This window comes from Hypomesus transpacificus, chromosome 9 (genome assembly GCF_021917145.1).
Source record: "Hypomesus transpacificus isolate Combined female chromosome 9, fHypTra1, whole genome shotgun sequence".
Taxonomy (NCBI): domain Eukaryota; kingdom Metazoa; phylum Chordata; class Actinopteri; order Osmeriformes; family Osmeridae; genus Hypomesus; species Hypomesus transpacificus.
In genome coordinates, this window is record NC_061068.1 from 7,686,075 (window position 1) to 7,700,750 (window position 14,676).

The window sequence follows — 14,676 nt, forward strand, 5'->3', positions numbered from 1 at the left end:
CAATGTATCCCAATCATTAGTGTCTATTCTTTTTAGACTCATGAATTAGTGGCTTGCTCTGCACCCTCAAGTTATGTTAGTATATAAAAGATGATATTGGTAGAATTGCTCTCCCTGTAGAGTTCAGGTAGACTGAGTAACAATTCAATCTATTAGTTCATGGTCCTGTAATTTGACAGCTTTCGGAACAAGTGTGCAAATCTATGGTGAAAAGAATCTTTCAATGGGATGTCATGGGCAAATGAGAAGCATAGTCGAGTTTGGTCTCACTTGTAAATTAGTTATTTCATTACACAAGAACATCTTGGCCTTTTTATATAATTACCTGTAAGAAAATGTTTTTACATGTTGGTCATCTCTCAATTGCCTTTTGTGTCTTGACTTATATAAAAGAAACATCAATATATACCGTCTCCCTGATCAATTATGTATACTCTGATTTGCTGTAGATGTCTGAACTCTACCGTCATTGAAACCATTACAACACTTAAATATACTGTATGTATATTAATCCTGAGTATAAGGTATTCAGAATTCATGACTTAAAATACATCTTAGAAAGGACATGACTGCATATCATCAGATGGCGCTAAAAAAGGAGACCTGGGAGAACTCAATGCCTTTCTCCAGATTGTAGTATTTACACTATGGTTTCAGTCTGTTTTCCAGATATTTCTAGAATGAAAAACCGTATTTCATAAACATTCATTATTTTATGTGTCAGTGTGTCTGTTGAACAAAACTAGACATGCATGCAAAACTGTATTTTAGTAGTGATGCCTTAAGTTAGACCATAAGCTGAAGGATCTTAAAAAAGAAAATTAAAAAAAGTTTGTTCTTTTCCATGTGGTATACAAATGTGTCCTTTTCTTCCACAGTACCTTTATTGGGTCACTTTTCTTTTGCACCCTTACTAGGTAGGTCATCAGCAGTGCCGAGGACTCCCTGGGGCCCTCCCACACTGGGGCAGGTGCTGGTCCTAGCACTGACACTTGTCGTTGCGAGTTTCTTCCAACTGTTTGCAGGTTACCTGGAAATGTCCTGTATTTTCCAATGTGTGTTTTTTGTACTGTAGGGAGTAATGTATCTTTTATCATCAAAATAAACATGTTAAACATCAAATGTTTTACAAGGATTGTCATTCTGCTACTTATGCACACCATAATTGAACCCTTGTGTTATCTTCGGGTCATTGTGACCCTCCCACGTGTTGAGACAACTTTACTTCATACGAAAATAAAGTGAAGCATTTTCTTTTAACTGTCAGGCTGTCTCCACCCCCTAAAGCGCAAAGGTTAAAAGAAAATGCTTTTTATTTGTGTATGAAGTAAAGTTGTCGCAGCACAACGATGGGTCTTTTTGACCCAAAGGCAGCACAAGGGTTTAACTTTGTCAAATAATTATTGGAGACAACTGTATGCATTACAAGCACAAACTAATGGAGTTATTTACTCACCTGATGTAGTGCTGCTGTTGCAGCTTTCAAAAATGTCTGTTCCACATCAGTGTCCTCCTTAGCACTTCCTTCACAATACAGTGCCCCTATCTTTTCACACCACTGCAATGCTTGCTTGCTTGACACCTGGTGGGAAAGGCCATATGTTAGCTGCTCAACAGGTTAACATCCACAAGTGTCAACAAATAACTATTCAGATTTATGACATAACATGGCTAATATGGTGCAATCTCATAACCCTTAGTCATCCACTTGTCTCACGTAAAGTAATGTAGAAAATGTGACAGGTGAAGGATACATAAGAACAATGACTGACCTCTCTATTTTCCAAGTCAGTCTTGTTGCCGAGCACAATGAATGGGAAATTGGCAGGGTCAGGGGGCTCTCCCTGAACTAAGAACTCTTTCCTCCACACCTCCAGTGCAGAGAAAGTAGTCCTGGAGGTGACATCAAACACTAGCATGCAGCAGTGAGACCCCCGGTACAAGGGTGTACCTAGAGACTGGAACCTCTCTGTGCCTGCAGTGTCCCAGATCTGATGGAGGGTAAGATGATGAAGTTATGTTTTATCAGGTCAATGGGTACTGAATGGCTTTCACTGGTCAACAAATGATGTCACGTTAGATTTAACAGTGATCATCTAATTCCTTTCTGATTAACATAAATTGGTTGAGTGAATTGATTTCTGACTGGGATTAACTTTGAATTCAATTTGTATGGAAATTGGAGACAATCAGATCAACCAATATGGGTTTACCTGTAGAACAACTGTGGAGTCACCGGTGCTCAGCTCTTTGGTGAGAAAGTCAGTCCCAATAGTGGCTCGATACATATTAGTGAAGCGGTGGTTAACGTATCTGTTCATGAAGGAGGACTTTCCCACCCTTTGTACACACCGTCGATTGTAAAATAAAATGTACAGACAGAGGTGGTTACAAATAAGAAAGGATACAGGATACTCCCCACACTATACAGGACCCCCCCCCCCCCCCACACACACACACACACACACACACACACAAACACACACACGCACATAATGGGAAATCAACCTTTTCCCAAACATGAAAATAATTAAGCATGAATTAGAAAGTGAAAGTAATGAATTTGAATCGGACAAATAAAAGACAGAATAGCAAGTATTTGCGTTTTACTTACCCAGAGTTGCCGATAAGTATTACTTTCAAGGGAGACTTCCACTCCGTCATGATTAAAACTTTTCCCTTTCTGATTGTTCACAGGAACGGAAACGGCACAAATTCGTGGAGTGCGCAATGTATGCAATGTCATCAAGTTAAAAGAATCACGACAGTCAAAATCTTTTGTGGAAAGCTACGAACGCTAAATCATAACAAAACAGCCTTGTAATTTGGCAATAAAAATCACGGACAGTTTGGATTTCTTGCTGTTGTAGTCCATATTCATTTGAGAACCTTTCAACCTGACCCAAGAGCGTTCCAACCTTGTTATGGTCCTTTTAATATTATGGCATCCTCCTTACCACCAGGGGGTAATCATGTATCTTGAATGATAGCACCCTTTAAAAATCAGTTTTTAAATCACCAAATCTAAAAAGAAAGACATACAATTAGATGGATATTTCAATAATAGGTGTTCAAATCAAGACTGTTACTCTTAAAATATCAAGTATTTAGGTTTTGTGTTTGTTGTTGAACCGGAAATCCTGTCAAGAATTGAAAACATAGAAACATTTCAAGTTAATTTGCTATTTCTTGGGGGGTATGAGTTGGTTATGGCTATAGGTAGGGTAGAGGTAAGACAAAACTACATGTAGTATGGGACTGAATTATGAGTCTCCACAAGAAAAGCAAAACAACATGTGTATGTGTGTGTTGTATTGAAATGTTTGTTTTAGCAATCATTGAAAGTTTGTCAGAGTGGGGGAGGCAATTTTACCAATGTTAATATTTTGTAAATGTTGCATTGTTGAAAACTGTCCAAATATTTGATTCTGATAAAAAATATGTAAGAATGAGTGTGGGGGGTGGGGGATGTGTATGTTTGTAGACAGAAACAGAAAGAACTCCCGGGTGAATTTGGTGTCTGAGAATGGCTCTGTGTGGTAGAGATAAGACCACCACTTACACAGAAGTCCGTTTCTATGGAATTGGAGGTCTGACTCTACCATCCACTGACATGCCACACTTTCATGTCAGTTGCTCAAACAGCAAAAAAGCAAAACTGCAGTAGACAGTGTCTATATAATAGTTCAGTTACTTCTCAATCAAATACAAAAGCACAGAGGGGCAGAGGAGGAGGAGGAGGAGGGAGAGAGAAACAGACAGAAACACAGACAGAGGCAGAAACACAGAGTGTGAAACACAGACAGAAACACATACAGAAACATACAGTGAGAGATGTCTTTGGCATGCAAGGCCTATAATTCCTGGCCTCCTTCTACCATCTTGATAACCTCTTATCAGGGCTGAGCAGTTTTTTGTCATAGTGCCACCACACACATCTCTTACCACTGCTTTCCTCACGCAAACCCAGCTGTCTCTGCTTTCTATATTTACCTCTAAAACTAATTGTGTCGGAAGAAAATAAAACTTGGAAGAAAATTACCTCAATGTAAAACTGACAAAAACATATCAGATTTTGTCTTGTCTAAACTAGATATCTCTTGGCAACCGTGTTCAAAAATCAACAAGAAATTGTGATGCTGTATTGTAATCAGAAAGGTTTATGATACAGAAATGCAACAGTTTAGCAGTGCAATTTAAAAGGTACAGTTCAATAATGCTGGTGCAAGATGCAATAAAGAGCCTGCCTTGCACTGAAATGATTCCCTTCTTCACAACACTCTCCTCATTTCCCTGAAAACAGTAAATGGACAAAGAAGGAGGAAAGTTGGGGGCTGCTTTGACTATCAAATGACTGTGACAGTGAGTCCTGTCTGAAGCCTCCCCGTATCCAGACCCTATCTCCATCCATGATTGCAACAGCTCTCTGGATTTGCATTCCTGTCCTCCATTCTAAGCTGGAATGGAAACCACAGAGCAATGCAGTCTTTGCATTTCATATTTGCTTTGTTTAAATTCCTGCCTCCCTGATCCATAGACTTAACCTTTATTTTTTTGTAACAGACAAAAATGACAATGTGAGCTAGTTGAATGGCTTGTAGGTAAGAGCATCAGAAGTTAAACAGTTGAATGGAACTTTTACATCTTTAGACTGAGACTTTTGGGTCTTACTTATTAGAAGTTGAGGATGTGCAAATGGGTCCACGATTCAAAACTTTTACATGATTAGTCAGTTCAAAATGAGAGTATAGCTTTTATGCCAGTTTCATGTAAGGACTGATTGCTGCTCGTACCCAGAAAATACTAATCTTTTGGTATGGCCAGGAGACCAGGAGGTGTGTCCTACTCTAAAGTTGTTCTCGACCCCTCCCTCGGCCCTTCTCCTAACCCTAACCCCAGACAGTTGTTTGTAGGATACTAGATCTCGGTTAATATCTCCAGATATAAACCTGCACCACATTTACACAATCAAACATATACTGTACCACTTGCTCTTCTACCTGTCTTGGAACCATCTATTGAACCTCCAGCCTCTTTGACATACACTCTTCACCTCAGGTATGTGTTGAATTTGGCTTCTTATTTCACTGCTTCTCTACCTATTGTTGATCTGGATCAGTGAATGATCACCTACATGCAGCGTACATTTGAATTATGTGGCCATAAAGTTTGTGAATTGTTTTAGATAATTTATTTGTCTGTTACTTTGACATGTAGCAGTGAGTTGTGTCAGGTGCTAACACACAAACTTACGAAGTGTTCATCTGAACAGTTAATATAAGAATAGCATAGTTTTGATGACCCTAGAACTCTTAAAATTAGTGAATGGAACAAGTCATATTTAAGCGATTGATTAAATGTATTGAATTTTCTTAAGTGAAATACTCACATGGGTGGTATCGTTTGAGACACTGGCCTGATCCAAATAATTAAATACTTTGTCATTTTTCTGTAATAATAAATCTGACTATATTTTTTCTTTTGTTAGATTACAATACATTTCTATGAACCAAATAAGATTCAAGTTAGTGATAGGTTTATATCTGTCATGGAGGATACAATAAGATTGTGGTCTATCTGATTTGCTCACACTTTATCAGACCCTATCAGCCTACTCTCTATCCTTATCACAAGTGAATAAAGATAATGGTGCAAAATTAACGTTGTCTCCTCTAACTATAGACAAGCAGAGGCAACTATTTTATGAGTATAATGTTTTGAATAAGTTATTCAGGATTTTCAAGTAACACACAAACATCTGTATCGTAATGACACTATGATCCTGAGTAATCTCAGAAAGACCATAGCAAATTTGTTGTTGCTTCTTTCATAGGTGCTAACACATTTGTCAAACATTGTGTTTTTTCCCAGTGACACAATGCTCACTCAACATTTCTCACACTCTGCTTTTACTAAATTCATTTCTACATTCAGTAAAGAATAAGCCCAATTAAGGTTACAGACTTATAGTAAGCAAACAAGTGGACACTGTGTTTAGTACAGAAATAGGCATATTTAATTTTAGGGTTGACTTTCCGCAACAGTGAAATGAGGATCCTAGAAAAGGAAGTTTAAAGATACCTGCAGTTAAGTATCCTTGATATCTTGAAGTTACATGGGTTTGTCAAAAAAGGAAGCCATACTAATAGAACTACATCTGCCAGTCAAAAACAATATTTTACTGTAACTGGTCTTGTACCCAGGGTCTTCTGGTCAATACAAAAAAGAGAACTGCACTGTGATGTTCTTCAGATTGCCATTTAAATGAACCTCAATGTCAAAATATTTTACAACTGAAACATGAGACATGAAGCTAAAACATGTGAATCATCTTAATATGTCTGTGCACTTTTTTTTAAATCATTTGATGCATCGGATGCATCTGATGTCCTAATATTGAGAGGGGTAGATTTCTTCTGTTTTTCTTTGTTCCAGACTTCACATATCTGGCCCCGTCAACATGGAGGATTCCACTGAGCCTTCCCACTGGGTGTCCCCTGCTTTGATCAGCTCGGATCCACTGGCCAGTCTCTCAGAGCCAGGTCTGCTACCGACAGGAGAGGAAGGGGAATCCTTTTTCTCTAACCCAGACACTGACTACAGCAGTCTGTCCTACTTCTCACCTCCTAACCTCAGCAGAGCCCCAGCAGCCTATAGACACAGCTCAGGTTCATTTGATTTCCTTTCTGTATTAAATATGTTCATTCATCCATGTTTCATTTTTTTTGTGATCTTTATTTATTTTTGTTGTTGTGAAGGTAGTTGTTATTATATAGGAAATTCAATTTGTACCTTTTTTGTCCTTTTCTCTTACAGTTCGTCAAGTGTATACCTCACCCTCTCTCCTAAGTAACCTCCAATGGCTGGATGGGTCTGGCAACCACTCTCTAAACTCTCCTTATAACCCATCACCCACCTGGACAAACAACCCTTTCACTAAAACTCCCTTGCATCCACACAACCCAACCTCTCTTTACACATCTAGTGCCACATCCTCTTTTACCACCTCCAGAGATGGATACTCTTCTCCAGGGAGGGAGGCCAAGGAGAGTCCCAGGCTTCAGGAGGCCATGAAGGCTGAGCGTTTAAGCCCTATGGGAGGTGGTGGGGGCAGTTTTCTAAATCTGACTTCTGCTGCAGGGGGTGCATACCCCTCGTCTCCCCACTCCCATCCACACATGCTGGGTCCCTACAGCTCATATGTGACCTCTACACAGGACTACAGCACAGCTGCTCTATACTCCTCCCCAGGAGCATGGATGAGTTCCTCTTCCTACTCCCCAAAACTGCGCAATAAGATGAGACTGTCTCCACCAGGTGAGCATGTGTATGCTACCAAAACCTCCATGATGACCAGTCTGTCTCAACCCACTCTATATCTATAGTATGATGTTTCTCCAATTTACTGTTTATCAAAAACGTCATCACCCATTACTGTGTGTGCTTGTGTCTTGGGGCAGAGGCTAGAGAGTGTGTTAACTGTGGAGCTACTGCAACCCCCCTATGGCGTCGTGATGGGACCGGACACTATCTTTGTAATGCCTGTGGACTTTATCATAAGATGAATGGACAGAACCGACCACTTATCAGGCCCAAGAAAAGACTGGTATGAAATGACAGGATAAGTAGGATAGGATGGTCTCCTATCAATGCGTACATTTGTTGGGCATAGATACTGAATTCAAATATTCCTAAACAAACTACAAATACAAAATCGACACAAATTATACACAACTAAATCAAGAAAAATAAGAGGTTATAAGTTTGATGTGTCAAAAACCATATACATATTTTGAAGTATCTCTGTTTTAGATTGTCAGCAAGCGAGCAGGGACACTTTGTGCCAACTGTCACACCAGTACAACGACACTGTGGAGACGCAATGCAAGCGGGGAGCCAGTTTGCAATGCCTGTGGACTCTACTTCAAACTGCACAGCGTGAGTCTATCAGTGTCAGTTGGAATATCAATATCTGACTGGACAGAAAACCTCAAAACTCTTAATACCCTAAGATAATAACACTTTCATAAGTATGACATGAGCTGTAAGGCTGAAAGTTTACCTTCTGCACAGGTCAACAGACCCCTAACCATGAAGAAAGATGGCATCCAGACACGGAATCGCAAAGTTTCCAACAAGAACAAGAAAGGCAAGAAAAATTGCATGATGGAGTGTTACTCTGACTTCCCCCAGCCTTCTCACCTGGATGAGCATGGTGGGCCTTTCTCACTGGGCCCGGGGTCTTTGCTTGCTTATAGTCACACCCCTCACCTGATGCCCCCACATTCTTCCCTGCATCCATCTGCCACCTTTCCCTACTCCCACCACCCCAACACTAGCATAGTGCCAACGTTGGTCTAATACTAACAGGGACCCAGGCCATGATAAACTACACCCTCACTCAGAGGCAGAAACTTCCACACAAATCCCTTAAATAGTAACTTCTTTCAAATAATTATTTATATTTGTATAGTTCAAAATGTATTTGTGTGATGTTGACAATGTACAAGTGTGGAAATGTTACTAGATCAAAAGAGACACACTTTTATTGAATATTTTGTAAGTAATTAAATTCAGTTTCATACAGTTGATACATTCATGACAGTCTTGTTGGATTTTCTCCAGCTCTACTGTGATCATAGGTAAGGGTGATGTAACACGGATCTGTAACATTCATTTTATAAATATATTTCTGTTTCAAACTATAATTGTACGTTTGACAATTATTGTCCAAAAAAATGGTGCAATGGCATTCACTATGTAAATAATGTTTCTGTAGAATAACACATGTGAAAGGCTCCAATTACTGGCTCCACTATAGTGGCATTGTGTTCTCGACGACCAAAGTATAATCTGTCTTTTTCAAGGCTCTACAGACCGGTAGGGAATCTGACAGTGAAATGTATTGGGTACAGAAGCCATGCAAATCTCCCATTTTGGAAAGTGGCAAAGCATTCAACTCAAATGCTGTACTTGTTCTAAAATTAGATTTATGTGTCACTTCGGCTGGGTCAACAACAGTCAACTGCATTCAGCCCTCCCACTCCTCCCCTCCCATTACACACACACTCTCACACACACATGCAAATGAAAGGCATTATTTCCAATGGAAACCTGTATGGTGTATTATGTGTAAAACTAAATTCTCAGGTACATTGTGTGATTTGAAAGATCATTAAAAAAATGCTTAGTAAGATGACTTGGGATGATTTAATGCTACAATACTGAAACATAATTCATTTTTTTTCACTCTAAAATCTGTGCGGAGATGATCAAATAAAGATTTTCATATATCTTTGTGAAAACAACACTGTCCATCTAAAAACAATAGTGAAATCTCCAAAGGCTACGATAACAGTTAAATGTCCAGCAAGTTGTTCACCAAGTTGAGCTTAAGTTTTTTGTCCTCTAGTCAATGGTTTGGGAGTGGGACTATGGAGTTGAACAGTGCAGTGGCTGTTGGACAACTGATAACTTATCATAGCAGTCACAGACTCCAAACTACCCGCCTACCGCCAAAAAGACATACACATCCTTTCAGTCATGGAACTGCACACAGGTACTAATTCACCAAATGGACACTGTAGATATTCATATCTTCTAAAAGAAAATTTGCCAAACAATGTTGTGTTTATATGATATAGTTATCATGTTCCTCACGTACACCAGTGCAAAACACATTGTAGTATATCTACTTGTTAACCACTTCAAGTAAAATCCATAAAATGGAACCGATACGTTTTTTCAATTTTTCTACCTATTTACAATCACAGTATGTACATACAGCGTATTTCTTTTCAACTACGATCGCCTGTACAGTTTATTTCTAACGTGCTATTTCACGTTGTGTATACCAATCCAGTAAAACCTTTATAGAGTATAACTACATGCCAACACTTATTTTAGTGGTACGGTTGTGCAGTGCCTTGCACTGTTGCCTCACATTAAGAAGGTATTGGGTTCGAATTCCCAAATGGGGAACAATCTGTTTGCTGCTTGGATGAGCAGCAAACTCCTGAGTCTTTTTGAACGTGTAGTTCGCATTGTTCTCCTCACGCTCATATGGATCTCTTCCGCAATAAACACCAATATAAAAACACGCAGAAGATCGCTCTCCTCTCTTTGTCCCTGGCCAGGACATGGGGTGAGCACTTGGACTTGGCTCCCACCACAGCCCTGGGAGGAAGGACAGCAGGACAGGAACAAATGAGTCGAGTTACTCTGGTGTTCACTCTAGCATCCATGTGTGTTTCACCGTTCCCTGCACGTGTGCTACTGTAGGTATATAGGGAGCATCTGGACATGCTACATACTCATGAGACAACTACCGAGACACATAACAGATACTGCCCAAATTCATCCAATATTAGGATGTGTGTCATCATTTAATAAAAAACCCAATCTACTGATGAGAAACATGGCAAATACTGATTTATCTCTATATAATGGGAATTTGATCAACTGTCTTCATGCGATATCAGTGATTTTTCTTTCTTTTTTCCTATAACTAGAAGAACCAGACCTCTTCAAAGTTCTCCCTTGCAAACATACTGATACGGGAGAACACAACTCAGTTGACTCTGAGTTGACCTAACCCTAACCCTTCTAAGCTGTTCTAGAGGGAAAGAATATGCCTTTATAAAAAAATAGATACAACAAAAAGCTGGAGTGACCATAATTAATCTTTTGGACTTTTAACATGTCTCATCTACTCATACAACCTGACCTGTTCTGGGGAAACGGTAACAAAGGACAAGGATGGACAGGCAACCACTAACTCAGTCAAGTCTGCTCACACAGCCATCTATTGTTCAGATCATGTAAGTGTATCTTTCTTTCAAATTCATACTGTTTTATTCTTTGTGCTTTATATCTGGATGTGCTGGGTTACAATTAATAAACATTCTCATGATTTGGTGATAGGGAAATAACTTATCCCATTATTGTCTGGTAAATGAAACTGTTGGCCAAAAAACACTGGTTCATTCATTCTCTGCAGAATAGTTGTCTTTAAAAGGGAAAAAGTAACACCATGTGGAAATATGGATCATTGGCTCTACATAATGGAAGTATTAGAAGTTAAAATACTCCTGCCTACTTCTAACTTAAACTTGACATATAATATGCCATGCAAAAATGCATTTTATCCAATAAATCAGGCAGGATGAAAAATATTAAAAGGTAATTCTGGACTTGAATTGGTTGGTTAAAACAATCACTCATAGGTTATACTGTGCATACCGCCCCCCATTGGAAGACTATAAGACTGCAGCAATAATAATTTGTATCCATGTGATAAACACCTAAATCACATCTCTGTAACGCGCAACATGTCTGTATTTCTGCATCAATCAATATCATTGACACCTGATTAACAAAAACACACCCCGATTAAGGCATTCTGATTAGTTAAGGTGAACCAGAAACACTTCCTATTTGTGTCTATCTGAATTATTCAAAATAAAAAAATGTCCTAATATTGCAAATTGCATTATATGCTCTCTGTCAAATTCATAAATCAACCATCAAATAAGTTCAAACAATAAAAACATAAATATGTTTTATTATTTAGGCATGCCCGTAATCAAGTACAGCAAGATGGAATTTAACATTAGAAAATGGCAAAATAAATCAGTTGTACGATTTGAGTGAACTTAAAGAGCAAAGTAATTATAATCTTTTGGAATGCTGAATATATTTCGAATGTCAATTTGAAAAATAATCTTAAAATCGCTCCTCGGGTATGGTTGATAACACGCTAACATAATAAAAAGAACACAAACAGTCTCTTATCACAACCACTGTAAATATCCCACTCACTCTTAGCTTATCAGGTCCACTACTGTTTTGAGTGCAACACCACTGTCCATAAAATCAAAACAAACAAAGCAATAACAATATAGAAACAATATTATAAAATGTTATGTTACAGGTAACTTGGAAATGTGAGAAAATTGCAGGACAGGACGAATAAAGGTGAGAAGTAAAATAACTCACCAAGCTACATGTATCAGCCCAAAAACTTCTTCAGCCAGGGTTAGGAATCAGGATTCTGGTCAGTGCACAAGCAGACTGGGCTAATGTAAACATAAACTATTCCGTTCTATTTTATGCCAATTTAGCGTTTAAATGTACTGAGGGTTAACTGGGTGCAGCTTTTCCACTTCAATGATGTTTCTTTGCAATGAGAGAGCCAACCAACACTCCTGCAAGCAGTATCGCCCCTACTAGCAGCCATCTTCTTAGGTTCTCCTGGGAACGTCGAACCTCAGCAGCAGCATCCCTGCCGAAAATGTCAGCAAATCGGTCCTGCCCAGGACATGAAATCAAAGTCATTAATAAGAGCCTACTATGGCACATCCATCGTGTCTGCATCCAATTACGTGAAAAAATAATTTAGCTTAACTCACCCATCCACCCTGTCTCTGTACCCATGGCTGGATGTGTTTGTCCAGGTAGGTTGTCATCCAATCTGCAATACGCACTACCAGGTGACTCATATCCTTCTCGACACACTCAGCACAAAGAGCACCACCAAACGCAAACAGGCCTACTACACGTCCCCAGTTGACGCCGTCCCTGAACACCTCGTTCATTACACTTTCAAAGCTATGGTATGCTGTGGCAGGGGTGATGTGCAGTTGAGAAGAGAGATCATTGAAGGCTCTGGTGTAACGCAATTCAAACTCATCTGCAGAGTCTCTAAGAGCTGCTTTAACCGCCTCTATACCCCCCTGAGGAGGTGAAGATATCCCCAGACTGCCTCTGCAATTTCGGTCATTTTCAGCAGATCCATTAACAGGGGATACATTGGTCTTGTCAACATTAGTCCGTTCACTGGCATCTTCCAGTCCCAACTGAGAAATGGGATAATTCCTCTGTGAAAGTTTATAGCTTATGAAAAACACCACCAGCTCACGGTTACTGTAAGACATTGTTTCCAACCTATGTGCCCTCCTCTCCCATTGACTGTCCGTCCTAACAACGTTTCCAGGACTCTCGTGCCATGCTTCACACTATTTTGGATGACCGAAATGTCGTCTGACTGTGTTTTCCTTGGGCTGTAGATGGAGACAATGGAAACAAATGGTCAGCATTGCACAATTTCATAGCAGCTTTAATGTCAATGTTATTGGTTTAAAAGGTTAACAATGAAGCTTAACAACAACAAACTTTATCACATTACAACTTCCAGTAGCTAATCAGTGTTAGAATTATAAATAGAAAAATACCATCTAAACAAGTAGAATATCCAAGTTTTTTTTTTCCATAGAAATGTTTCTTGTGCAATCAAGGCACTATAGCTTCAATGTATTGTCGTTTGCCATGCCAGGGCTAGTAACCATCCCTATAGCTTAAATTATGGATGATATTTATTAGCTCGTCTTGATAAACAGACTGCGCATGACATTTCCATCTGGGCCTTTCCTAAAATAGTTAACCAATTTAAAGCTCCTACTAGAAATTATAACGCTTAACGTTAGCGCTAGCTATCTGTGAATATTACCATTCGCTTGTTTTACACAGAACACCCAGAGAAAATGGAAAACTTTACATTGCAGAAAAAAGTGCTACTGCGTGTGATTAACAGACGTAATACATTCGACATAGAACTTATCTTCCAATGAATTATGCACACCTCGCTATAAAATATGGCTTAAATAGTTCAAAAGGCCATTATTAGCTAGCAAGTTGGCTAGCTAGCTTGCTGCTGTGCTGTTGACAGCTTCCTATATCGTGCAGTCAGAATACTAGTTGTAGAGGCTTGCTAGCTGGCTAGCTAGCTAGCTAGTTTCCATCTCCATAGCAATTTTCATAAGATATAAGTAGATACTGAAACAGTCTTTTCACAACAGTAACAAAATAAATACCGTACCTACAGTCATTCAAAATAACGATACCGCATTTCTAAGAAGTTGAATCTTGTGCACAAAATCGTATACAATATAGACATATTTGCACCATCGATAAGCTAAATTGAGTCAGTGAAAAATGCTAGTTTTCACGCTGGCCATTGGACGCAGCACGTAGTGGGATATACCGCCTTCAACTTAGTTCTGCCAATCAAAGGTAAGGTACAACGGAAGTAAAACAAATAGCGTCGACCGTCCTACCGGTAAGTGAAATGTAGCCCATAAACTAAACAAGCCTTGAGAATTTACAAAAACGTGCATATTTTTATTTTTGATGAACCACTACCACCCTTTTGCTTACGTGTTTCCGCTTGTTAATTTTGTGTTGTGTTTCATTTAAAGTTTACATTTCTCAGTCTACTTTGTAGGCTACTGTTTTTTGCTACCAATTTGTAATTGTAATGTTTAGACATTAATTATACGATAGAAGTATGTAAACAAAAATGTTTCCCGGTTATCAGTCTAGTCTAACAGTTCCCTGTTCCAATATGTTATTTTTAAATTATAATAAATTATATTTAACGATTAACTAAATTATTTAACATTCTTCTTTGTCTGAATTAAATAAAATAACCCCATAGCTTTTCTTGTATTATTATGGGTTTGTACAAATGTCACTGACACATCTCCACATTATATTTCCATATTATGTTTACATTCTTCGAGAGGGGCCAGTTGAGGTGGCTCGGGCATCTGATAAGGATGCCTCCTGGACGCCTCTCTGGTGAGGTGTTCTGGGCACGACCCACTGTGAAGAGGTCCC

General features: G+C 39.0%; 3 protein-coding genes across 5 annotated transcripts; 1 reads left to right on the forward strand and 2 right to left on the reverse strand.

The window, feature by feature from the left end:
- Positions 1–498: 498 nt before the first annotated feature.
- On the reverse strand, positions 499–2,962 carry si:dkey-13a21.4 (uncharacterized protein LOC494576 homolog). The gene is made up of 5 exons (XM_047024908.1): positions 2,615–2,962; positions 2,214–2,340; positions 1,773–1,991; positions 1,457–1,582; positions 499–1,069 (listed from the first exon to the last, which is right to left on the reverse strand). Exons 1-5 carry the CDS (start codon positions 2,662–2,664, stop codon positions 980–982), a joined length of 612 nt encoding a protein of 203 aa, XP_046880864.1. The 5' UTR covers positions 2,665–2,962; the 3' UTR covers positions 499–979.
- Positions 2,963–4,873: 1,911 nt separating this feature from the next.
- gata1a (GATA binding protein 1a) lies at positions 4,874–9,171 on the forward strand. Of its 2 annotated transcripts, none has more exons than XM_047026667.1 (6): positions 4,874–5,058; positions 6,436–6,668; positions 6,817–7,317; positions 7,461–7,606; positions 7,813–7,938; positions 8,074–9,171. In XM_047026667.1, the coding sequence occupies exons 2-6, from the start codon at positions 6,461–6,463 to the stop codon at positions 8,359–8,361; spliced, it is 1,269 nt and encodes a 422-aa protein (XP_046882623.1). In that variant the 5' UTR covers positions 4,874–5,058; positions 6,436–6,460; the 3' UTR covers positions 8,362–9,171. The 2 variants fall into 2 exon arrangements, with proteins under 2 accessions (XP_046882623.1, XP_046882624.1); XM_047026668.1 differs by having other exon boundaries at positions 4,882–5,058; positions 8,082–8,267.
- Positions 9,172–11,530: 2,359 nt separating this feature from the next.
- Positions 11,531–14,108, reverse strand: LOC124471992 (bcl-2-like protein 1). 2 transcript variants are annotated; one of them, XM_047026676.1, is made up of 3 exons: positions 13,881–14,108; positions 12,411–13,061; positions 11,531–12,309 (listed from the first exon to the last, which is right to left on the reverse strand). In XM_047026676.1, exons 2-3 carry the CDS (start codon positions 12,933–12,935, stop codon positions 12,166–12,168), a joined length of 669 nt encoding a protein of 222 aa, XP_046882632.1. In that variant the 5' UTR covers positions 12,936–13,061; positions 13,881–14,108; the 3' UTR covers positions 11,531–12,165. The 2 variants fall into 2 exon arrangements, with proteins under 2 accessions (XP_046882632.1, XP_046882631.1); XM_047026675.1 differs by having other exon boundaries at positions 13,877–14,104.
- Positions 14,109–14,676: the final 568 nt, after the last annotated feature.

What these genes read in the sequence shown, in the direction of transcription:
- si:dkey-13a21.4 (XM_047024908.1), bottom strand. Translation starts at nt 2,664, where the DNA reads ATGACGGAGTGGAAGTCTCCCTTGAAAGTAATACTTATCGGCAACTCT. An exon ending in CTGACTTGGAAAATAGAGAG is followed by an intron (nt 1,583 to 1,772) that starts GTCAGTCATTGT and finishes CTTTCCCACCAG; the next exon opens with GTGTCAAGCAAGCAAGCATT. An exon ending in CAACAGCAGCACTACATCAG is followed by an intron (nt 1,070 to 1,456) that starts GTGAGTAAATAA and finishes TACTCCCTACAG; the next exon opens with TACAAAAAACACACATTGGA.
- gata1a (XM_047026667.1), top strand. Translation starts at nt 6,461, where the DNA reads ATGGAGGATTCCACTGAGCCTTCCCACTGGGTGTCCCCTGCTTTGATC. An exon ending in TCAGGCCCAAGAAAAGACTG is followed by an intron (nt 7,607 to 7,812) that starts GTATGAAATGAC and finishes TCTCTGTTTTAG; the next exon opens with ATTGTCAGCAAGCGAGCAGG. An exon ending in TCTACTTCAAACTGCACAGC is followed by an intron (nt 7,939 to 8,073) that starts GTGAGTCTATCA and finishes CCTTCTGCACAG; the next exon opens with GTCAACAGACCCCTAACCAT.
- LOC124471992 (XM_047026676.1), bottom strand. Translation starts at nt 12,935, where the DNA reads ATGTCTTACAGTAACCGTGAGCTGGTGGTGTTTTTCATAAGCTATAAA. An exon ending in TACAGAGACAGGGTGGATGG is followed by an intron (nt 12,310 to 12,410) that starts GTGAGTTAAGCT and finishes TGTCCTGGGCAG; the next exon opens with GACCGATTTGCTGACATTTT.